The sequence below is a fragment of the Sparus aurata genome, chromosome 16, assembly GCF_900880675.1.
Source record: "Sparus aurata chromosome 16, fSpaAur1.1, whole genome shotgun sequence".
Classification (NCBI taxonomy): domain Eukaryota; kingdom Metazoa; phylum Chordata; class Actinopteri; order Spariformes; family Sparidae; genus Sparus; species Sparus aurata.
In genome coordinates, this window is record NC_044202.1 from 12,262,070 (window position 1) to 12,286,493 (window position 24,424).

The 24,424-nt window shown below is 41.2% G+C and overlaps 1 protein-coding gene across 1 annotated transcript in view; it reads left to right on the forward strand.

Annotated features, from left to right (window-relative positions):
• The window catches only part of fancm (FA complementation group M), a 38,608-nt gene extending 14,313 nt beyond the window's left edge, over positions 1-24,295 (forward strand). Inside the window, exons 5-24 of the mRNA XM_030391613.1 lie at positions 5,795-5,926; positions 6,285-6,417; positions 6,570-6,662; positions 6,865-6,969; positions 7,320-7,498; positions 8,201-8,407; positions 8,491-8,731; positions 8,852-9,000; positions 9,527-9,691; positions 17,627-19,442; positions 19,541-19,629; positions 20,593-20,661; positions 20,820-20,933; positions 21,224-21,389; positions 21,521-21,627; positions 21,726-22,177; positions 22,256-22,349; positions 22,456-22,780; positions 23,244-23,538; positions 23,632-24,295. Of these exons, the coding sequence (XP_030247473.1) occupies positions 5,795-5,926; positions 6,285-6,417; positions 6,570-6,662; positions 6,865-6,969; positions 7,320-7,498; positions 8,201-8,407; positions 8,491-8,731; positions 8,852-9,000; positions 9,527-9,691; positions 17,627-19,442; positions 19,541-19,629; positions 20,593-20,661; positions 20,820-20,933; positions 21,224-21,389; positions 21,521-21,627; positions 21,726-22,177; positions 22,256-22,349; positions 22,456-22,780; positions 23,244-23,538; positions 23,632-23,758 (5,058 nt within the window). The 3' untranslated portion in view covers positions 23,759-24,295. The remainder of the gene's footprint in view (positions 1-5,794; positions 5,927-6,284; positions 6,418-6,569; positions 6,663-6,864; positions 6,970-7,319; positions 7,499-8,200; positions 8,408-8,490; positions 8,732-8,851; positions 9,001-9,526; positions 9,692-17,626; positions 19,443-19,540; positions 19,630-20,592; positions 20,662-20,819; positions 20,934-21,223; positions 21,390-21,520; positions 21,628-21,725; positions 22,178-22,255; positions 22,350-22,455; positions 22,781-23,243; positions 23,539-23,631) is intronic.
• The last annotated feature ends 129 nt before the right edge of the window (positions 24,296-24,424 follow it).

Genomic DNA, 24,424 nt, shown 5'->3' on the forward strand with positions numbered 1-24,424 from the left:
AAATACCCGAGACCCCCACCCTTCCAGGCACAGACGATCCTCCCGACAGTAATCCCAGGAGGGGCCAGTAATAATAATAAAAGTCCTTATGTGTCTATAATATATATAACATGTGCTGTCGCCCCTAGACCTGAAGCAAATGTTTAAAGACACAAGGTTGGATTTGGGCTGACACATGTTTCCAGCCAATACAAAATGAATAGATGAACATGATAATATATATAAGTAGTAAAATGCTCTTCAAATATATTCAATTGGCAGTTATTTTTCATAGTCTGAGAACAGCAGGCGGAGAGACACTTAAATCACTGAGGATTAAAAAAAAAAACGATAAGGATCATACTTTTAAAATTGATTACCTGAATTTTGTTTATCGACCTGCCAACAGGTACTTTCTTTTGGCCCATGGTCCACCATTTAGTTTCGGGGAATTAGTTTGGGCACCCCTTGTTTATACCATAAGATAGTGGAGAACATCAAAGGATGTCCACCACGCATCCAGAGAGCACACGGTGACAACTTCTCAAGGCATTATTTTGTGTGACCAAACCCAAAGATATCCAATTTCTAATTATAAACAGAGAGAAGCAGCCAATTCTTTTAATTGAAAACTAGAAAATGGCACTGAATACTGTGTTTTCTTTATTTGAATTATTGTTATTATTTTTGTATTCTCATTTGTTAACTTTTTGGGTATGTTTTTGAGATCGTTGCTCAAAGTCAATGAATTTCATTACTTGATGTAAATCCCACGGAATTCCCTATGTTTCGTATTATCCAGTCTTGTATTGTATGGTACTTAATGTTTTGGATGTTTTCTTTGATATTTTATGACCTATATACATTTTTTTATTACTCTGTATTATATCACTTAATGAAAAATCATAGGTCTTAGCAATGAATACACGTAACTGACTTGCTACCTGATGCTGTCTACGTATATTGTAACAACAAAAATCGCACTCTTGTTTGTTGTCACCTTGTAGCTCGTTCACATGTGATTATGTGCCTCCAAACCCTTTAAGAAATTGATGACTGTCTTGACAACAGGACAACCACTGGTAGAGGACAGCAGGGAGTGGGTCGAGAGTGTGTCTGTGCGAGAGCCATGAGTGCCTGTAGATGTAATGGTAGAGGAAATACAGACCCACTGCAACAGACTGTAAAACAGGCAATGAGCTATGTGGACACAAACACCAAATCCCCTTAAAATAAGAGTTGCTTTATGTAATTGTGCCTTATGTTCTTTGCCTTGTTTCATCTTTATTCTGGTTCTTTTATTTTGGTTGATATACAACAAATATTTCCACCGCTAGGATAATAAACAAAGCTGAACTTGTGCACTAGGGGACAGACTAAGCAGGATTTCCTCTGATCTCTGACGCTGCAACAGCCAACCACCATGTTGCACCCTCCAACAGGCACGTAGAGAGTGATTATATAATCCTCCATAGTCTGTGTGTGGGGTATTCTCCATGTAAATACACACATGCAGACAAAGACACATTTGCACATATACACGTTGCCCACAACAATGTAGAAGCGGGGGGGGACTGACCTAATAAATCCCCTTCCTGCCTGTAATATATGCCATTGTTGTGCTTTGTCTTTAAATCTTGGCGTAATTAAGCCTCACCGCCACATTGTAATTGCATTTTTGATTTTGGACAGCCCTTGAAAACGAAATAAGGACCCTCGGGTTAACGACAGGGTTTCATCGTTTATCATGTGATTAATCATATTGGAATTTACACTCTTCATTTTTAGAAGAGCAGCCTGTTTTGTTTTTTTTCTTTCTTTCCTCACACTTGTTGTTCCTTAAAAGCTGTCAGTGATGGCAAGGTTAAGCTTCATCGCGCAGACACACAGATATATATCAAGAAGTAACGCCACTGTTGACATGCAGTAGTGAGGGGTTCAGCCTCAGTGTGGGTTCTGTTATTAATAGCTGAACACAGACTGGCTTGTTCACCCACTCTCCACGTCACTTAGCTCCATGCCCCTCGACCAATCAACTGCTGGCCCCCACTGAGCATGCTCAGTGAGGCTGCCATCAGTGATGGTGTCATTTGGCCCAAGTCCTCTCCTCTCCTCTTTTTAGTAACATCACTGGCTTTTGGAGTAATCCAAATCCAACCTTCACTTCATGTTTGTTGCTATTTTTATGAGACCCTTATCCCACACCCCTCTGTGTTTGTTGTGTTATTACTTTTTTAGTTGTGATAATTACTGTTATTAGTGTAAACAAATGAGACCATGGCTAGATAGAGCCTCTTACTGTGATAGTGTTCATGGTAGTTTTTTAGGTAGTGTTTTTCCCTCAGTTTTTTGCCTTTTGCTGTCTTTTACTTCATCCCCCCATCCGCTTTTGCCTGAACCTCTTGCTTTTTCCAGGGGAAGAACAGTGATTGTCTCCCAGTTTTTACGCATTACTGCAAAACCTTTTCTGCTTTAAATTAATCCAGCGGCTTTCATGACATCTGACCTGTTGTGCAAATGTTTCCTGAAAAGCTGGGACACTGTGTTGAGCAAATAAAAACAGAATGCACCGATTTTTAAGTCCTTTTCGGCCTGTATTCAATTTAACACTATACACTCACAGGATATTTACTGTCACAGCGTTGAACTTTATTGTTTTTTGTTTTTTGTCCAGGTTTGGTAGGGGGATGAAATTAGAATAAGTCTAAGATATATAGTGTACTATGTAATCAATCATTCTTTTGTAACCATTTCATGTAAGACTTAAACAGCAGGTGTTAAGTATCATTGGATATAAGGATTAATCTAATTTCTCTTTTCTCCACTTCCTGACTGTTGTCAGTCTTTCTCTGTGCTCCATTCATAAACTTAAACATGTACCATCTGTTTATGGGTTATTGTGACAGGTTTTTAATGGCTTTATTGAAAAATCTCCTATTGTAACAGCACAAAAAAGTATAGAAACTGTAGGACACTTGAAGCTTTTGTTGTTTAATGTTTTCTGCAGAATGAATGAACAGATAGCTATGTAAGTAAATGTGCTGGTCATCAATGGCTAACACTCCAATGCCACACACGTCTTGCTAGATGACTCATAGATATATGTCATACACGGAAAAGGTAATCAAAAGAACTGTTTTCATAATCATTTAAGCATACATGTCAAACCACCTTGATGTTTGGGGGGGTTAGGGCTGTTTTTGGCAAATCAAGATGTCACTTTGGGCTCAGGGATATCATGGGCATTTTCCCCTGTTTTTCCGATGTATTATAGACTAAACAATCAATCCTTTACTTCCGAAAAACATCCGCAGGCTGATTGATAATGGCTATAGTCCACAGTTGTAGCCTCACGTAAAAAAGTACTCAGCGGGTGCAAATTGGACCGCAGAAAACTAGAACTTGAACTAGAACTCTGTTTTTCTTTTGGCACTTTCTGTCATTTCACTCCACATTCCAGCCGGACAAAAATAGCAACCTCAGTAATCTGGTTCTGTGTAATCTCATAATCTGGTCCAGTCTGCTGCGTACACATTCTCTCATTGAGCTCCACCTGTCAATTAACTACAGTAGGGAGAGAAATTTTGCTTTGTAACCACCTCGTGGCTCTTTCTCTCAGCGCTGTCTGATTCTAAATCATCATGTAAATCATACAGAGTCCATGAGGCTTCATGTTGCCATGTTTAATTGATTCAACATCGTGGAATTTGAAGTATTTAACTTAAAGTTTCCTTTAAGTCACAAATGTATTTCTCTTATGTTGACATTAATTGAAAATCTCCAGTCTTTTCTGGTCCTACCAGTATATCTTTACCCTTGTACCCAGTGCTGAAATAGACCTGCACCGTGCGATTAAATCTCCTCCTTCATCTCATCCCCTTCAGTGGTCCATCATTGTCTACATCTGTTCTGATTATGTTTGAATCATTTTGTTAAAAAAATGTCATCAATAAAGAAACACACATTCACATGTACAGTACAGACATGTAAAAATACACACACTGTACATGTGTACACTTACACAGATTGAAAGCATGACTTGCCTTAGAGATTACAAAATCTGTTTTTATAACATTTTGTATTACAAATTCTTTAAAAAAAATATATATCTCTGTGTTAATAGCTCTGACAGTAACAGAGGAAGTTATAGTACACATTTTTTTTATAAAAAAAAAAAAAAGAAGATAAATAAGAAAAAGTATTATTTGACCCCATTTGGTCAAATAATCCTCTTTTCTGTCCCATTTACTAAAAAATTTACAAAAAAGTAAACTCTTTATAATCTCACTCCACAACAGAAATAAAGTCCCTACATTATTTCAAATAATGGCATTGCATCATTTCACTTCACTACGGTTTGCTGATAAATCTTCTTTAGCCATCACTTGTTAGGTCACTGTTTTCGAGCTTGAACCATATCAAATGTGATGAAGCACAGTCCCAAAGAGATGAGGTTGCCTCGTTATGAAAGAACATTGAGGGCTAGGTGATATAGCTGTTGATGTTTTCTGAAAGGTCGGGGGAATTAAAGGCTGTTATTTAAGTCTTTGCTTTTGTCTTCATAAGCTGTGTGAAGCACACTCCTGTTTCAGCTCGGACAGGCAGGCTGAAGTTGAACAGAAATTGGGTTGACCGCTCAGTTTCCTCTTCACGAACAAAGCTTCAAATAAGCATTTTTTTCCAGATAAGAGAGAAAGTAGGTTCCCTATTCTATTTTATCCTGTTTTTATTGTATGAGCACTTATTGCTCAGAGAAATGTTCAAGGTGTTTTTAAAATGTAAAATAAAAAATGTCTGTGTTGAGACAGCTGTGAGGGTGAGCCATCTTACCTTGAACATACTGGCTCATCAGACGATGGTGTAGTGGCTGTAAAATATGTTTTACTTAAATAATCAATTTACCTGTAGTGACAACCTTGAATCATTGTGAATGTCTTTTCAAGTCACATGTAGCAGTGAAGGTGTCTTGTGTTTTTTTTTTCTCACTTTGTTCATTAAGATGCTTGTTTGCCCAACAAAATACATTAAAACCCCAATGTTTAATTTGCATAATAGGAAAAATGGAAATAAAATCCATATATATATATACCCTATTATTTATACAATATTTAGAAAACATGTTTAAAAATGATAAAGTGTAGCCTATTATATTATAAAATTAACTATAAATTTGAAGAGTGTTAGACCTGTATAAATGTAAACCAACATGTAGAATTTAGCCTACTTGTCACATAATTTTTCGAAGCTTTGTTTCCAGTTAATAACATAAGTATAACATACAAATCAAAATAACTAAATTGCTCGTCAGCTGTTATAAAATCTCTATATTTTTATTCTCCCTTTTTATGAATTGATTCAAAATGGCAGCCCACTTCTTCTTTCAGCGCGTCCTTTTATCCTGTTCGGTTTCTAGAGCAGCACCTTCACACAGTTGAAATTGAAATTGTAATGACCCTGTCTCTGATTATCTGGAATGGGGAAGATGAATAGATTTTGTTGAAATTGTCTCTTTGAAAAACTGCCTCCATCTCTCCTCGTATTATAAGGAAATGGGGACAGCAGGAAGAAAGAATATTTTAGTGTTATTATGTGTCTCTTGTTGAAGTAAGGCTTCTATTGAGTCTGTGCAAGTCTGTTTGCTAATAGAGGCAACGGCTGCAAATCTCAAAGAGTCACAGAGGTCATGCCTTTGTGTGTGCCTATGCGTTTATGTGGATGCACTTTGCAGTCAGTCAGTCTGAGGCTTTACACCTTTAGACAGGAAGTGGCCTATTATTGATGACCCTGTGTGTCTGTTTGTTATTCTTCCTGCCAGGTGCTGGAGAAATTTATGTCTCGTCTGTTCCAGAACCGGGTGATGGCACACAAAGACTTGCGGACTCTCAGCAAATACCAGCTCATCCTCGCCAGGGATCAGTTCCGCAAGAACCCACCGCCACAGATCAAGGCACAGACTCGGTTCTATGAATCATTGCGTGCTATAATGTGAAAAACTGCTTGAGTGTACATTTTTACATAATATGACCGGCTGGTCCTCGTTTTTAAGATGTATGGAGCCCCGGATCTGACAAAATAGAAAAGGTTATCAAACACGTTAAAAATACACACACACGCTCACACACACGCACACACACCGAACACACACACACACACACACGTACGCACACACACAAACACACACAACTTGTTGATATACATAAAGCTCAAAAAAAGCTTTTTTTCTTCTTTTTTCTTTTTTTAAATCAATTCTACCTACCAGTGGTCTGACGGTGGTCTTGTGGACTAACATGCTGTCCTCTCCACAGGGTCCACAGCAGGGAATGCTGGAGGGGGACTTTGCCCTTTGCATCAGTCTGTATCACGGCTACGAGCTGCTGATGCAGATGGGGCTCCGGTCGCTCTTCTTCTACATCCAGGGAATCATGGACGGATCCAGAGGTCGGTCACCTCGCTTTCAGGCTTTCAGTGTATTTAGTAGCACTTCATTACACTGCATTAGAGAGCATTTCTTCATCAGTTCATCAGTGCCCCCTGGGTGTATTTACACCCATTAATGCATAATGCTGAAGTGTTTGCTTTGTTTGGTTCAGAGATGTCCAGGGCCAGAAACGAGCTGCAGAGGACTCCCACCTTCATGGACCTGTATCATGAGATGGAAGCAATGTTTCTGAAGCCATCTGCTGGTAACTGAGCTTTCATTCATGACACCTCAGTCACATTTCTAAGCTGTTTTTATGTAGTTGGTTGAGAAGGGATGGGAACTATCTGGATACCCCTTTTGTCCAGTTAAGAAACCAAATATTTCAAAATATAAGGGACTTTGAAATGTAGAAAATACTACATAGCCTCTGTTTGATTAACACCATTTATGATTTATACTTATAGGTCCAGAAGAGCCATTCGTGTACAGTCACCCCAAGCTGGAGAAACTGGAGGAGGTGGTGCTGCAGCATTTCAGACTGTGGGCTGAGAGCTCAGCAGACAATACTGGTGATTTACTTATTATAGCAGTGCAACTGATATGTGACTCATACGTACAGTGATTGTTCTGTGTTCAAGCTGAAATATAATAGTCATGTTCTACATACAGCAAAGAGAAAGCACTGAGTCTTTTGTTGAAACTGTTGAACCTTGTTGCTAGGCTTACATTAAAGATGCAATAGTGAAGTGTGTGATGTCACAAACGGTGTTTTTTGAATCCTATAATGTTTGATGAGAGTGTGTTTACACATAGCATATTCAATTTGGAGAGGATCACATAACAAACAGGCACACTGTTTGTTAAAGCAGCGTAATGTAATCGTCTCATACTGTGTCTCTTCTCTCTCATTAATGTCCAGATTCAGGTCCTCAGGAAGTAAGCACCCGTGTGATGATCTTTTCTTCGTTCCGGGAGAGCGTGCAGGAGATCGCAGCTATGTTGAACCGCCATGCTCCACTGATAAGGGTCATGACGTTTATGGGCCAAGCCTCAGCAGGGAAGGGAGTGAAAGGCTTCACCCAGAAGGAGCAACTTGAGGTAGAGACTCTATGCCTCATTCTTGAATTGAGGGCAGATTTACAGTGAGGGTTAATGTGATGATAATCAACAACCTATTATAAGCCTAACATAACTTGAACACAATATTTCCCAATGAACTTAGTTATTTTCCTTGGCAGTGCTTCCTAAAGTATTTTGAGTTTGCTCCGCAATGCAAGGGCAATGAAAAGGCGCCACTCAAGACAATAAAATACCATTTGTTCCAAAATAAATTGTCACAATCCTTTTTTCAGAGCATCATTTTATACTTTATTTTACACTTTATGGTGGTTCATCTTTCATCTGGAGACTTAATTGAATTTTTGTTTTGTTCTTTCGTCCTGTCTACTTTGTGGTGCTGAAGAATTGTATCTCATAAAACCGCAGAAAAAGTGGTTGCGATGGGGATGTTTTAAGTTCTGGTTGCTTAACACTGATGTTTCTCTGTGTGTCTCTGTCTAAAGTCTGTGCCATATTCTCTGAATAAATAATGCAGGGATGACACATAGATGTAAATGTACATTATGTCTTGTACACACAGCACATACTAAAAATAAACCAAGTCCTTAATGTGTTATAAAAAGGGCATTTTTTTGCCTCAGTTAAAGTCACTGGCACAGGTATGTATTTACATGCTAGACACACAAGTGAAAAGATTTGAGCACTTTCTTGCTTTGTTTCTGCTGTTCATATGTGTTGTAGGTGGTGCACAGGTTCCGTCAGGGAGGCTTCAACACGCTTGTGTCGACCTGTGTTGGGGAAGAGGGGCTGGATATTGGAGAGGTGGACCTCATTGTATGCTTCGATGCTCAGAAGAATCCCATCCGCCTGGTGCAGCGAATGGGACGTACTGGACGTAAGCGTCAGGGACGCATCGTTGTCATCCTGGCAGAGGGACGCGAGGAAAGGGTGTGTGTTTAACACTTTTTGGTCTACCAAATGCACTTAACATTTGACACCTTAACCACATTTTTAACCTTTGTGTTCCCTAGACCTACAACCAGAGCCAAAGCAACAAGCGCAGTGTGTACAAGTCCATTATTAGCAGCAAAAACGGGTTCCACATGTACCCCAACAGTCCCCGTATGATGCCTGAGGGGGTGAACCCCACCCTGCATAAGATGCACATTACCTGTGGCCAGTTTGACCATCAGGAGAACAGCAGGCGGTCTGTCAGAGGTCGAAGGTCCCACTCTGAAGGGCGAGCATCACTCATTCACCCCCAAAACCTAAGTGAGTGATGAAGAAGGACTAGATTCTGATTATTCAAAATGGAAATGGAGAAAAAAAGGTTTTTGGACTGGAACAAGGGGACATAGGTTTCTGAGTTTGTGTGTGTGTCTGATGTGCTAGTTCGCCAGGGCAGCGCAACATCGGACGGGTTTCTGAGCAGTACTGAATATTCCCTCTGGGCGTCCACCATGAGGCTGGAGGAGGATGAAGCTCATCCAACCCTGGAAAAGTCCCACTTCATGACCTTACCGACTGCTCTACCACCTCAGGTGTCTTTCTTTATTTGTTTGTTAGTTTCAGATCTGAAGATTACCAAACAATGGACGACATGAAGATAAATCTGTCCCATTTTGAGGCTAGCATACACAACCATTCCATGACACCCACAGACAATATAAGTTGAGATCTTTCAATAATGAAATAATACATTGAAAATGATAACATAGAACAACCTTTTATACAATAGTTTACAGAAAAGTTGCTCATCATTCAGCATGTCATCAAGCATTCGGATTTTAACATATTTAAATCAAACAGACACATTTGAAGTCCTGTCACCTAATTGATATCCTGGGAAAGGGAAAAAGAAAGAACTAATTGACTCATACTTTCCAGGGCTGCAGCGACTCTGACTAAACGCTTCGTTATAGTGGCTGTCTCTTTATTCCTCTATGTGCCTGGCTTGAATATAATTTTACTTTTTGAACGGTATTTATAATATGGATACAGCACAGCAAACTAAAACATTACACTGTATATGATATGTTTTCTGTGGTGTCATTTCACGTCCTGAAGGAGGAAGTTTCCAACCAGACACCAGTTTCCAGAGAGCTGTCTTTGTGGGAATGGAGACACTGGCAGCACAAAGCGCTTCCCACCCATGTTGTGGATCATTCCCTCCGCTGCCACCACTTCATTAAAGTGATGGAGCTCATTGACGGCATGAGAGAGGAAAATGAGGTGAGAACATCGGTTTAATGTGTGAATCGAATTGCTGTGTCTTAACTCTGTGAGAATCAAGAATGAGGCAAGTGTAGCCCTACGCTGTGTCACTGAGGTAACTAACCCCAAAAGTCTTGTCTCTGCTACGTTTCATAAAAGTGTTTATGCAAGAGAAGAGCAAATTTCATAAACTCACCCAGGCTGAAGGGAGTCAGCTGAGTTGCATGTGAAGCCGCGATTGTGAGTTACTACATTCATCGTTTTGACCTGGGAGGCAAATTCCTGGCATGATAAACAGGCTCTGTGGTGTAGTTGTGGTTTTAGTTTGTTTTTCTTGATTCATTTATCTTCAACAGGATGTTTCCAGGCTGCCCCTCCTCTCAAATTAGATTTCACCTAAAAAGAATTTAAAAAGGAAATGACAAAAATAGCCCTTTTGAAATCATTGACGTGATGAAACATGTAACACTGAGTAATGTAATGCTATTATAGATCAGGGTGTAATTTTAGTGATGTGTGGCAAAATATATCTATGGACAGACCAACTAGAACTTTACCCTCTAAGTCATAATTTCAGATCAACATCAGGCTGGATGTTCACAGCTCAAATCTCATCACTTTTTTTCTGACCTCACACCAGCCTGGTCTGCAGTCTTAGCTACTCACTGATTTTTTTTCTGGTTGCTTGAATGGATCAATTATATCAGCAAGGGTCATCAGATCTACTAGTACTGGTCACCCAGCAGTCGTTACCATGCTGAATCTACAAAACTACTCCAGCAGGGAAATATGTTTTACAAACCACGCTATGTTGATGTGTTACCATGGCGCTTGTTTGATAAGCCACATCAGACACGTAATTTAGCCATATGACTCTTTTTAACCTTGTTTACGCTCTGCCAATCCCTCCCACCACATTACACACCTTTTCACCTCCAGATATCTGTTCGAGGAGTGTTCCAGGCCTCCTGCTCTCACCATCTGCTCTTTCACAAGATTGTGCCATCGATAACACCCCCGACTTTGTCCAAATCCTTGAAATTAGGTCAGAGATTATGGTAAAACTGACTACTGGCTGAACTAACAAGTGCAAGGGGTTCTTATTACTTTTTTTTTTCTCCCCTGCAGAGTTAGTCTTGACCATACTTGGGAAGGAGAGAATTATCCCACCTGTAAAAACAAAACCGGATCACTGGGCTAGATGGCAGCTAATGTCTCACACGCCTCCAGCGGTGAATTCAGGTCATGAAGGCCCCAGTGAACAAAGGATAACTTATTTTCCAAAATTTGTTCAGACAAATGAGAAAAAACAGCTGATAACATTTTTTCTCCAAAAGCTAAATTTAGTGCCCTGTAAAACTCAAAGGGCTCAAACCTGAGCCTCACGCAGTGCAGGGAAACTTCCTGTTTTATGGCAGAGACGATGATTTTTATCTGTTTTTTTGTGATTGTCTTTTATTTGCACGATTAATTGACCGATTTATTGTATTGAAAATGTCATAAAATGGTGAAAAATGCCCCCGACTTTATAAAAAACCCTGCAGACGTGCTTGTCTTGGATGCCACTGCGACAGCCAAGACATGAAAAGTGACCTCTAGGTTGTCCTTCCAGCACCCATTGTTATTGTTTTGTCCACAACCAAAATATATTTTACTGTGGTGGTGGAGTAGAGAATTCAGAAAATATTCACATTTAAGAAGCTTGATTCACAGAATGTGTCTTAATTCATTTAGAAATTAATTTAATAGATGACAACTAATTGGTTAACTGTTGCCGCTCTAATGCTGCGGGTATTTTGTACGCTCTGCACTTACTTATTTAATAAATAGGAGTAGTCACTAATAGCTGTGTGTTCATTTGATATACAGTTAATTATCCTGCATATCTTTGCAATACAATACATAAATGTTAGAAATTTATGTTAATGTTATTCACAGTATGTTAGTAATTAAACATTTTAAATGTTTTCAACTGAAATTATTACATATTGCACCTTGTAAAGTATCAGTACTGTGCAGCAGAATGACCTCTTTCAATGTTGTATTATTAGTATGCATAATGTAATATTACTGCATATTCTGTTGGGTAGTTTATTATGTAATAGTGCATACTTTAAAAACAGATATCCTTTATTTTATGAAAGCTACTAACCTGAAAAGTATTGAGTAACTGCAGCTGTCAAATAAGTATAGTGTCCAATATGGGCATCTGAAATGTTGTAAAGTTGAAGTTTTGCAGTAGTAGGAAATGTAAAAACTACAGTGCTTGAGTTAGTGTGATGAGCGCTGAAGCTGCACGCCCTCTTAATCTGTTTTGTTTTTAATCGTTGTAAATGTAAAAAGATTTTTAATCTGGATGTGCATCAATTTATGCATAAATAATCATTGGGGTCAGTCCATTTTTTTATTCATTCAAGTGAGTGCTCTATTATGATTGAGATGGACTTAAAAATAGTTTTGAAAATTCCTGGGGCCAAACCTGGATCATTGTATGCCAAAAAGAATGGTTATTTCACTTAGGGTTAGGGTAAACTAAACTCCAAATCCTGTTTCCAATGTTTGAGATGATTGACAAATCCACCATCCTGAACGATACTCCCATTTATCATGCAGTAGACATCCACAGTTTGTGCGAACAGATGTGTTTCCATTAACACACGAGCAGCCTGTTGCCGTTGTTCCACTCATCTTTACTCTGGGAGCGAGTGCGTCAGCTGGCTTACTTGCTCAGCCTGTATTTTCAGAGAGGCCATCAGAGGGACAACAAAAAATGAAGTACTTAAATGAAAGGCCCCCCCCACCTCAGCATCAATCTTACCAGCACATATGCCACTTTAACAACCTCGCACTACAGAAGCCATTAGTCTTATTTGAAGCAATTTTCTGTCTGGGTGAGTTCAAAACCATGCTGTGCTTTTCATTGTGCCGCGTTTTCCTCTTTGTGATGAGGGGACACAGGGCAGGCAGGCAGGCAGGCAGGCAGGCAGAGGGCCTGCTCGTTTGTGATTATGTAACGTTTCTCTGAACTGTTACATAAAGCCAGGAAGCTTGAAGTGGGTCGGGCCATGGTGACCTACATGTAGAGCGTATTGGGCTGTGGATGGGATCGGGAGATCACAAAAAACAGATGCAAAAACAAAAAGATAAAAGAAGACAAATAGTCTAGGTTTAAAGAGAACTGAAGTGACAACAAATTATAGGCTTCTTGTAACCATTGCTCAAGTGTGTTTGTCAAACAAAGGTATGCACAGGGTATTTTTTCTGTTTCACGATCAAATGTATTGTCTAAACTGCACTGGCGCACTGACACAGTAAACCTGCTGGGAATTTATTATTATTAAATAATCCCAAGTATCTTTTTCAGCGTGATCATTTCTTAAAACAAGAGTTTTCATATCTGTACTTATCAGGCGACAATAACACATGTAATAGGCCAATATAGGCTGATAATATCAGCTTACTGATGTAATTGTCGGGCTCTAGCTTTAAGTACATGGCAACTCGTTAGGATCTAGTGATATGAAAAAAAAAGATATGCAATATGATCATGTGATTTTTGCTAGGGTCTGAACCAAGGAAGCATGTTCTCTTACGTGTCGAGGATCTACGTCCTGACACATTTTATTTGTATCAAGGGCATACTGTGATTTTTATAAATTTTGAATAATTGCTTTGGCATATTTTGCAGTGGAGCATCGAATTAAGGCAGCTGGTGTTGCTTCAGTCGACCAGTTTCTAGTAATTTGAGCCGTAGAATGTTTGGAAACAAAGTCAAGCAGGCTGATTTAATACGGGCGCTGCATTCTTTGTGTGTGTTCATAAGCATCAAATCGTATCGTTATTGTAGTGCGTGAGATAATCAACAGAGTTTCCACTTTGCTGCTTCCTTCATCATGCAGTCTGAAACAACAAAAAACCCTCTGACCTTTTCAAGCCTCCTCGGCACTCTCTCTCTCTCTTTCGCTCTCTCACTCTCTCTCTCCATCTTCGTCATCAAGTTTATTTCAGTCTGCTACATCTCTAGATCTACAGCCTTAATCTGATCATTAATTAATTGTGCCACCAGGGGTTAAGGTTAATCCTGTGGACATTGAGTTTGAGCTTGTAAGGAAAGGGTGATAAAACGACTAATAAGATACTAAAATGTATCTTCAAGGGGGGAACACGATGATGCATTCCCTCAGTCCAATGCGACTAAATCCACACAAAAGCTTCTGTTCCATGTTTCATCAGGATCGTGATGTTTAAAGGACGTGCTGTGGCCCCGGTCTCTGTGCAAATTGGACTGAAAAATGGTAAAATGGAGAATGTAGAAAAACTCTTTCTGATAATTATGGATGCCAAATAAGCTTCGACAAAAAGTATGTATGCACAATACCAGGATCCTTGAATTATTAAACTGAAATGATTCATTTTAACACACATCGCTTGTGGAAACTGCCACTACCAACTGTTATAGCACACAAGCTTTCACTAGATTAGAAACAAAAGCTAACCTATTCTTGTATCGTTTTGGTGTTAAGAACCTGTTTACTTCAGTAACAAGTCGACAACTTTAATCATGATCCACTGAGAAAAACTATTTCTTGATTCTTCCACGTGAATAAGCCCATAGCTTACACGATTCTTTAGGAAAGCGGATTTTAAAGGAGTTTAAATGATTAATAAAGGCATGTTTTAAGTATCTTAACAACTATTCACAGTAATATGATACTGAAATGTTACATGGTTTTATTTTCTTCAGATCTGGTTTTAACATAAATCAACAATATCAATGACATTAATACAACTCCTGTCATCTCCCGTTGATGCATTTTTTAGACAGGGAAATACAATATTGGTTTTGTATTTTGATATGTTTAAAATATAAATAGATGACATTTTTTCAGCGGGGAAGCCTCGCCTGGCTTTGGTATTCCACCCTCATTCAAAATGTGGTTGATGAGATAATTACAGCTCTCATGGGAACGCTGTTGACGTCGAAGCCTCCCAGCTGCATTTACCTCCAGGTGTTAATAATCCAAATGTGAAGAAATAATTGTTCAGGTGTTTTGCAGTTTTCACAGTAAACACTGCAACGAGCAGGAGTTATTGCAGATGATAAACCTGCCGCTACTTGAGATGTCAAAGTGGAAAATAAGACATGTTTTTTAAGAGGTTTAGTTGTAAAAAGAAACTTGTGTCTCCAAGGCAGAAGGAATCACAAAACGCAGCAATCAGTAAACTTGTTGTGTATCCATGCTGAAGTTTTGAAAAAAGCTGTTGCATAAGCAGGTTGGCAAACAAACTTGTCTGGACCGTAAATAATATCCCCATGAGATGCGATCGGCATGTCAGAACAAGTGAACAATAAAAATGTCTGATGGCGCGCTGTCCTTCACACTGGCATCCAGTCTCAGAGTAAGAAACCTGCTGATCAGGAGTCCAATTGGTTTCGTTCATTCAGGTCATGCCACGTAACGAGAGCAGGAACTGTTCCTGCAATTAAACGATATTACACTCGCAATACTCACCTATTACTAAAAGTCACCTTGGCTACTTTAATTCTGTTTAAAGGCGGAGTAAAACCATCTTCATCGCTGGGCTGTATGCCGTCATGCAATCATTTTAGTAATTGCACTCTCAAAATCATGGTGGCCTTTATTATCCGAGAGCACTCTAAGTTGTAGTTGTGTGTTCAACGCATTTGGTCTGGTGCGGAGGGGTCTACCTTTCAAAAAGCTTTCAAGTTTTGAAAAATAAATAAATAAATAAAGTTAAAAAAAGAGGCATTTTGTAGAGAACATTGAGCTGGACAAATTTGGTCAAATTTCACATCATTGGAACTGGATTTGTTGGGGGTTGGGGAGGTGACCTTAACTACAGCGCCACCGCCTTGCCAATCGGGGCTCATTTTTCTAAGGAAGCGTTTGCATTTCATTTCCAGTTATTGGGCTTTCAAGTTTCATGTTTCTAGCTCATTCCAGCTCAATTTGAGACGCAGCAGAACATGAGACATAGTAATAAACCTGGGTTTTTGTGTGTGAGCCCTAAAAAAGAAACCAAGAGTTTGTCTTGGTACGTATGGGCTCAGGAGTTTAGAAAGGGGCTGGAGTCAGTCCATTTTAAGACCTGATAGTGGTTAGAAGAACTTTGATAAAGGGCCAATCAAAATGTTTGTTTACAATGACTCTCGGGTAGAAACCTTACTCTGACCTTAACGCTGGAAGACGAGATCTTGTATCTCAATGTGACCTTTTTGCTAAATAATAATAGTGTAAAGTGTAATAGTGAAAAGGCTTGAGGTGACAATGTAGTGCTTTTTTTAGTGTTTTTTTTTTTTGTTACTGGATATAGAGTTAGATAATCAAGACAGAAATAAAAAAAAAAAATGGGCATGACTAATTTCCAGCAGGTCAGCTGCACACAGAAATGGTTTAGTTTTAAAGTCGCTTACGTATTTGGTGATTTGGTGCCGAAAGCATGTCTAACTACGAGAACAGTTTTGAATTGGCGGTACGGTGGGCTGATGACACTGTACAGTGTACAGCAGGCTCTTACCAGATCAATCTGGACCAAAAGGCCTGTGGGGCATGTCGAAAGTCGCACGTATGAAGACTGTTTTATAACAGCGGAAACAGTCACTTCTTCATGTGAGCTATGACCAGTTTCCTCATCGTAAGAAGGTCTTTTATGCACTGTTGCCCATTTTTAACAACGCCAAGGGCCATTTGTCACCCCACTCAAATCTCCCACTCTATTAAATATGAGGCTTTATTTAATACAATGACATAAGTTCTCTTCGCATCTGGTTTTATTGCCCTCTCTCTAGGAAAACCCCAGTCTTTTTCTCTCCGTACACACTCACGGCCTCTTTTTCTATATCAGGGCTTCTTTCTTTTCTGTTCACTGAGCATCCTCACCCTGCTGGTCACAGGTTTGATGGCACCCCGCCGGCCCAGGCAGGATACCACTCTCAATGAATCACTTCCACATCATATGGTTCACACGGATGACAGGTGCCGGGTGATTGCGATGTCTGTGTGCTTTCATAAGAACAGAGAAACAGATGGAGGGACAGGTTGATGTTTTAATTTTGGGCAGATTTATTGGAGTGTTTGGCCTTTGGAAATGATTAATTTTGTCTGTCTGTCTTCCTCGACGTTTTAATAAAGCACAACAATTGAGAAGCATTTTAAGATGGTGAGCAAATGTACATATATTAAGACTTACAAAGAGAGTGCCTACCATTTTAGCCCTTTAAGATCTTGGTCACAAGCAGCTTCTACAATAGCTGCGCCTCTTTTGATGATATACGATCGAGCATTTGACATTTTGAACAGGAAGCCAACAAGATCACATCATTGCCATGTTGTTCAGAAATGACATCCGTTGAGTTTTGATAATTTTGTATTGAACTCGTCTACAAATGTCTACATAATCATGCTCCTCAGGCGCTCTGTGACCACGTGGAGCATGCTTATTAGTACCATACTGGCACTTTATTAGTCATTATAAAGCTCTTATTAATGCCTTATTTTACACGGCCCTATTCTACAACTACTGGGACACTAACTAACAGTTGTCCCTCAATGACCTCCCCATCCCTGCGTTTTGAATGTAAATAAGGAAGTTGTTACACATGAATTATGATCTTGATATTCTTTACTATAGTACTGCAAGAATAGTCATTCTCCGTGACACATACAGACTAAAGACTACATTTAGAGCTTTTTGGACACTAAAAGCGTTATCAAACAAAAAAACGATTTTGTAATGTGTTCCATTCTTGGCTGCAATGTGAGATCTCCTCACAGGACACTTGATTAGATTACTGTATGTTACATGAACTGACTGAAGCTGTCCATGGTGTTACATGTGTTGGCAAGAGGCTGATTACAGCTCCTTCCGGCAGAGGGGAAGTTTTCTTATGCAACTCTTCTGTGTATGTGTATGTGTGTGTTTGTGTTTTAGGGTGAATGCCGTTATGAGCAGGAGCTTCTTCCTTACCTCCACGAAGCAGATGGCCACGTGAAGAAGGAACAGAAAAAACAGAAGACTACCAAGAATTGCGCTAAAAACACCAGCAGCAAACCCAAACTGCCTCGCCCGACTTTGTCTGATCTGGGATACATCGACGAAGAATCTGAGACTCCGTTCTACCTGAGACTTCCTGTTCCACATCATACCGAGGCGTCTAATGATGAAGTCACAGATCACCCGGGACCTGAGGCGATCTGTCCTTGTCCCTCAATCAACGACTGCCCAGAAGCTGACATGGATGACAACTGTGTCTTTATTAATGAGGATGTCAATAAATCAGACCACGCAGATGATGAGCCTGTAAATTTAGACGGGCTTTCACAGCTGATTGCAAAAACTGATCTAGATGAAGATGAAGATTTTGAACTTCAGGCCATGTTCTACGTTCCTAAATGGGATTCATCACCTTCCTCCTGTGCTCAACCCCGCCAAGGAAGAGATGAAAGTCTGAAGGCCATCCTGGCCAATGTGGTGGAGCTCCTGTCTCGATCTCCGCCACCACAGATTGAAGATCTAGAGGCCGACATGGCTGTTCAGTCACACCCTCCTACTCCTCCTCATCAGCCATTCCTGGTTAGCTTTACCCTGGGTGTGGATGACGACGATGACGACGATGATGACGATGAAGTAATGATGATCAGTCCCATCCCAACGAGGGTGGACTCCAACGAGCCTCTAATGGGTAAACAAGACAGGGAATTCTATCAAGATGGGCCTCGTTCAGAGGAGCAGCAGAGCGTCGACGTAGCAGCAGACAGTCCGACTTGGGATGAGGTTTTCTCGGAAGATGAAGCGAAGGATAATCATAATGTAAGAGATGAGAACAAAGAGACAGATGAAGAGGAAATAAAAAGTGAGAATGAGAGCATCGCAGAGGAAAAAGGGCGTCATTGGGATGATCTGAGGAATCAGGAAAAGCCAGACTCGAAAGATGACGGTGTAAAAGACAACATGGACCATCACATGGACGACAGCATGGATCTGTTCGAGGATGACGAAGCATTCCTGCAGGTGACCATCCCAGAGATCTCAACTCCTGGGGTCACACCAATGACTTCTCCTAGTGCTGGAGGTTTTTCTAATAGCACAAAAAAACCATCTAACACTTTGCATATGCACACCCCAACAGCTGAAAGCACACGTACATTAAACACACGTGATTTTGCACACGCAAAGCAAAGAACTCTGACACCTCAGGACACAAACGCCCAAAGCAATACAGGGACTAAACATAATGCATGCACAGAAACAACAACCAAAGAGAAAACGGATAGTTCAAGGAGAACTCCCACAAGGCAACAAAACCCTGACTCATTTGACACGTCCCATGACTTCTTCTCCGTCAACTTTGACCTCGGCTATTCACTGGAGGAATCTGACGAGGATGTTCCTGCGCCATGTACGTCGACCTCCCCACAGCCTAAAAAGCAGGCCGCATCCGACTCTTCCACTCCCTATAACAGCTTCCACAGACCAAGATTTCCTCTAGAGTCCAGTGAGTCAGCGCTATCTACGCCACAAATGCTATCGGCGCACAGGCGGAGAGAAACTCTTCAGCCTTCGCCTTTAATGTCTAAAGGTGGTGCGCTCCCATCTCCGATCACATCCCCAGGAGTTAGACGGACGCTCATGCCTCGCTACGGCGAGCCTCGGACACCGTCTTTACTGTCCAGGCTAGAGCGGAGACGACCAGAAGGTCCCATCCCTCAGGCATCTGTTTGTTTGGCCGAGTCACCGCCTCATCCAGGTTTGCTTAGACTTCAAGATAAGTGATTCATAAACATAGAATTTCTTATGTCATTGTGCCATGCTCCAGCGTTCAACTGTTTGTGTCATCTCTCGTAGAGGAGTGCATCAGTGACAGCGAGGATGAAGTTGTGGTTCATAAAAGAAGACTTCAGAACAAGGTCAACCCGCTGTCGTCCCCAGAAATGGTGAGCTAAGCCTGCTGACATCAGGGCTGCAACTAACGATTGATTTAATTGTTTTATTGATATGTTATTTATTTATTTTTTTTATCTGTAAAATGTCACAAAATTCACTGCAGACAACAATAGCATTTGTCGGAATCGCAATCCCTGGAATTGGACTCCAGTTAACATTGCTCTAATTGTACTTACACATAGATAGACATACAGCCAGGGAGGAGGACAACAACAACCTAACAAATAAGTCAGAGGTAAACAATATAGACTGGTGAATGGTACCGGACAGTCAGTACCGTAGTATGGGCAAAAAACCACCAATGTATACAAGTCCTATGTTCTGTCCGTGAAACAGTACAAGTCGTGTACAGAAGCAGAAGAGTAAATGCAGGATAAAAACTAGAATGGCACTCAGTAGAGCGCATAACTCCTCAAAGGCCTGCCTGAGGAGTGGTAGTGCCTACATTGCCCACAATGCAACTGAGTGACATCACTTGAAGCAAATTTATCAGGTTACATGCAGCATCCTCTGGAGTCACAAAAGGCTTTATCCTACTTTTTCACTCATGACACAATACTCCTGAAAACCCGTAGACACACTTTAATGTGTAAACTTGCTGGAGTAACAGTTAAATTAAGTGTATGTAAAAAGACGGCCTCTTAAATAACAATATTTGTGCTTACATGACAAACGCACCACATCTTGATGCAAAAACAACAGCCAGGACTTACGAATCAAGTATCTGACTCAGACGGCTCTCGGGGCCGTCCATCATTTCCATCCAAGGCACCCACAGTTGTCATGGCAACCGGCTTGCGAGCAGTTAGGAAGCGGTTATAGCTCCCGAGAAAGTGTTAGCAAAACACGTTACGACAACATATGTCAAAATCACATAACACACACACGTAATGAGTACAGGCGCAGATTGCATGTGTGTGTGTGTGAAATGTAACGTGTGTTTTCTCTGCCAGTCAAAGATCTGCAGCGATCTGGACTCCCCACTGGTCGTGAACAGGAAACGTGTTGCTGCACTTAATACTGTGAGATTTTCCACATGGTTCAATCTGTTCAACACAGCCAGTTTCATTTGAATACTTTTACTGCACTCAATCTTTTTGTAATGGCTTGATAAGATGCAGCATCACAGCCCATTAACAGTGTAGTTCTTGACTGATTTGTCCCCCTCATTGGTCTCCAGACGGATGAAATGGAGGGCGAAGCTGTCTCTGATGATGATTTCCAGAATGAGTCAGTGTTCACACGCAGAACCACAGCAGCCGAGAAGCAGCAGGTCCAACATGGCAAAGCTAAGGTTTGTAAAGGAGACAGGTGGCTCTACAGTGAAACTGTGATCTGAATCTGAATCCTGTCGTTTATGTGTCATGTTCGGATAACTGCTTGCAATGAGTGACACCTGTGTAGGCAGAAATGATGTGTCAAATCCCTAGCTGCTGCAGTTTGTCTCTTTCAGAACACAATCTATGAAACATTTCCGATCAGTTTAACTTTTGCCCAAAAATGTCAAGCCTGTAAATATCTGTCATTTGTACGGACACCGTCATTATCTGTCAACCTTGACATTTTCCACCGTTCGTTTCTTAGCATGCCAAATGTCGACCAGGGCGTCAGTTCCTGGATGAAGAAGCGGAGATGTCAGAAGAAGACGATGGGGGCGATGTGTCATCCGATGAAGAGGATGGAGACGAGCAGAATCATTCTCTTGATGGATTTGTTGTCGACAACACACACTGTTCGCAGGGACTGAACGGTACAACATAATTTTCCAAGATTTTATGCGACTCCAGTGAATTATTTCGAATGTAATTGACTTGACTCTAAGTGTTTTGAGCTGAACAAATTGTGCTGTAACATTTACACTTCCTGTCTGTTCTCTGTCAGAGTCAGAGATGCACGGTATTTACCTGAAGTCAGTGAGAAGCCCTGCAGTCCAGGGCAAGTTTAAAATGTCCTACAGAAATCATCACAACATGGACATATTTTCTCAGGTACACTGTTTATTTTATTCTCATCTTTTATTCACTCAATGCAAATTATAAGCCTGAGTTTAAAAACTAGTAAGTCTCATTCTTGACTTTTGTCCCAGGTGCCTGAGATGGATGAAACATATGCAGAGGATAGTTTTGTTGTAGGCAGTGAGGTGGAGGAGCCCGGGAGCAGCGAGGAAGAGGCCGAAGACATTGAGCTCATGCCCGAGGACTCGTATGTGGATGGGAAGAGGCAGTACGCCACCAGACGGCGTGTTTTCCTGCACAAAGCGCGAGCCGGAGCTAAGAGTGCAGCTGAAGCTCCGCCAGAGCAGAATGCAGGAGTGAAACCCAAGCGCTCCCGTGTCATTCGCATTAACGATTCCAGTGAGGAGGAGACAGAGGAAGTGAGTAAGAAGAGAAGTCTCATAGCAGAAAGTACTGTTGCTGCCCCCTTGTGGTCAAAGGAGAAGCAGGAACCCTCCTCCGCATCTTCAACCGTAGCATCCAAGGTCTCACTGCTGAGCAAGGCGCAGAGATGCTCAGTGACTGAGGACAAGCAAAATGAGAGGTAAAGAAGTTCTCATGCGGTAGCTCACAAACACAAACATTCACCAACCACTAGAGCATTGCTTTCTTTCTCCTGCAGGCGTCGCCAGAGGTTTGAAAATCAGCATCTGCTCTCGGATGAACTAGACTTCGAAAAATCAGAGTCGCTGTTATCCTCCAAGAAACTACCCCAGGTACGGGCAGACATGATAACACCTGCCGATAGGGCCCTACGGTTTGTGTTAAAGTAAGATACATGATCACTAAAACTATATTGAGGTGTTGTTTTGCTTCGTCCAGGCTTTCTCTGCCACCTCCTCAGTGCCTCAGAAGTCCACTGTGCAGGATTTATCCGCAGCTGTTCGCATCCTGGTCGACAGTCGCTGCATCAGCAGCGGAGTGGAGCTGATGACCAGCCTGCGTCAGCGCCACGCAGCCACTGTCCACATCTGCTCGCTGGATGGCAGCTACTTCATTGTCAGCAACCGCACGGCAGTGGAGAGGCACAGCCAGTCGGATTTGGCCTCTATGCAGAACCGGAAGCGATTGGCTGAGAGAGTAAACAGCTTGCAGGGGTTGTTTGAGCGCGTCTGTCTGATTGTGGAGAAGGACCGGACCAAGCCAGGTCAGTCTGATGACTGAACAATTCGCGAATTGAAGGTTTTTGCAACCGCGGCCATGCTGAGGGCTTTGACTGTGTAGTTGTGACATCACAACCCTACGGAAGTCCTGACAACTTATTTAAAGGCACAGTTTCTGAAAACAGACCATGTGAATTTCCCTGTTCACTGAGCATTTTGATACTTTCACAGTATTTATTAACACCTGTACCAGCTTTATGATCTGAAAATACATGGAAATCTGACTTTCTACAACATGAGACCTTAAAAAGATTGCTTGATGGACAGAAAATTAATCAGTATGGCTTCCAACGTTGATTTGGTCATAGTGGTTTTAATATCCCAGCCTCTCAAATGTAAATATTGTCTGAGTCGATTGATCAGGAAAATAATCAGAAATTTTCTAGATCACACAACAATTTGAACAACTATGAGAGATGACATATGTTTCCCATCTCCCCGTCACAGGTGAGGCATCACGTCCTTTCCAGCGCACGCGTTACTACGACAGCACTCTGACAGCACTTGTGCGGACCGGAGTGCGCTTGCTGTGGAGCAATGGCCCTGAAGAGAGCGCCGGCTTGCTGGCAGATCTGGCGCGGCTGGAGCAGCGTAAAGGTCAGGGCATCACTGTACTGCTGGAGGTCAAAGGGCAGCACAGGCAGCAGGCGCTGCAGTTGTACCTGAGTCTGCCCTCAGTCAACTACGTCCACGCCCTCAGCATGAGCCACAACTTCAGGTCAATTGCTCAACTCATAAACAGGTAAAGGAAGTGTGTGTGGGTGTGTATATTGTGGAAAAACAAGAACAGCATAGCAGTGTAATCTCCTTTCACGCTGTTTTGCTCCTCCTGCAGCTCCGTTGAAGACGTACAGAAGGGAGGCAGTATGAGTCGATCCAGAGCTGAAGAGATCTACCGCTTCCTGCGTTACTCCTGTGACTCCTTCCTCATGAACACTCCAAAAGTAGCAAAAAACAGCTAGCAGGGTGGAGAAACCACAATCTGGTATCTATTTCTTTCATGCTTTGTATTCCTGCCTTCCCGTATTTTTGCACTACCTACTCTTTCTGAATGATTTGTCTGTACTGCTCCTGCCCTTTTTGCCGAATGTCTTTGTTTTTCAGTCTCACCAGGGACTGTTAAAATACTATGCAACGTAACTGCTCTATTTGATCTCTCCATGAGAGAAGAATCCGAGGACATCAGTGCAACCTTCTAGTTGAAGGGGAACTCTGCTCAGCAAAGTCAATGTTATATAATACAAGAGGTTTCTTGATTTAAAGCATACCATTTGTTTTATGATGTTACCTTTTTGTATTATTTGGGTGAGAAGTGTTTTCTGTAAGACCCGTGTGCTGACACTAATCCTGTCAGATTTTGATCTCAATATTTGATGGACACTTGAATAATTTATTGTTTTTGTCAAAAAATAATGAATACATTTGTTTAAAGAACTACTCTGAAAGTGATAAATATGGTGTCAGATTTCTTTAATAAACAGTGCTATTTTTGTACATCACTGTGTTTCCCTTGGAAGATTTGAAATAGTCTGTGGTACCCAAATATAACCACTAGAGGGCAGTCTTTGATCTTTCTTGACTTACTTTAAAGGCACACTATACAATTTTCTTTACAGACCTATTAACAG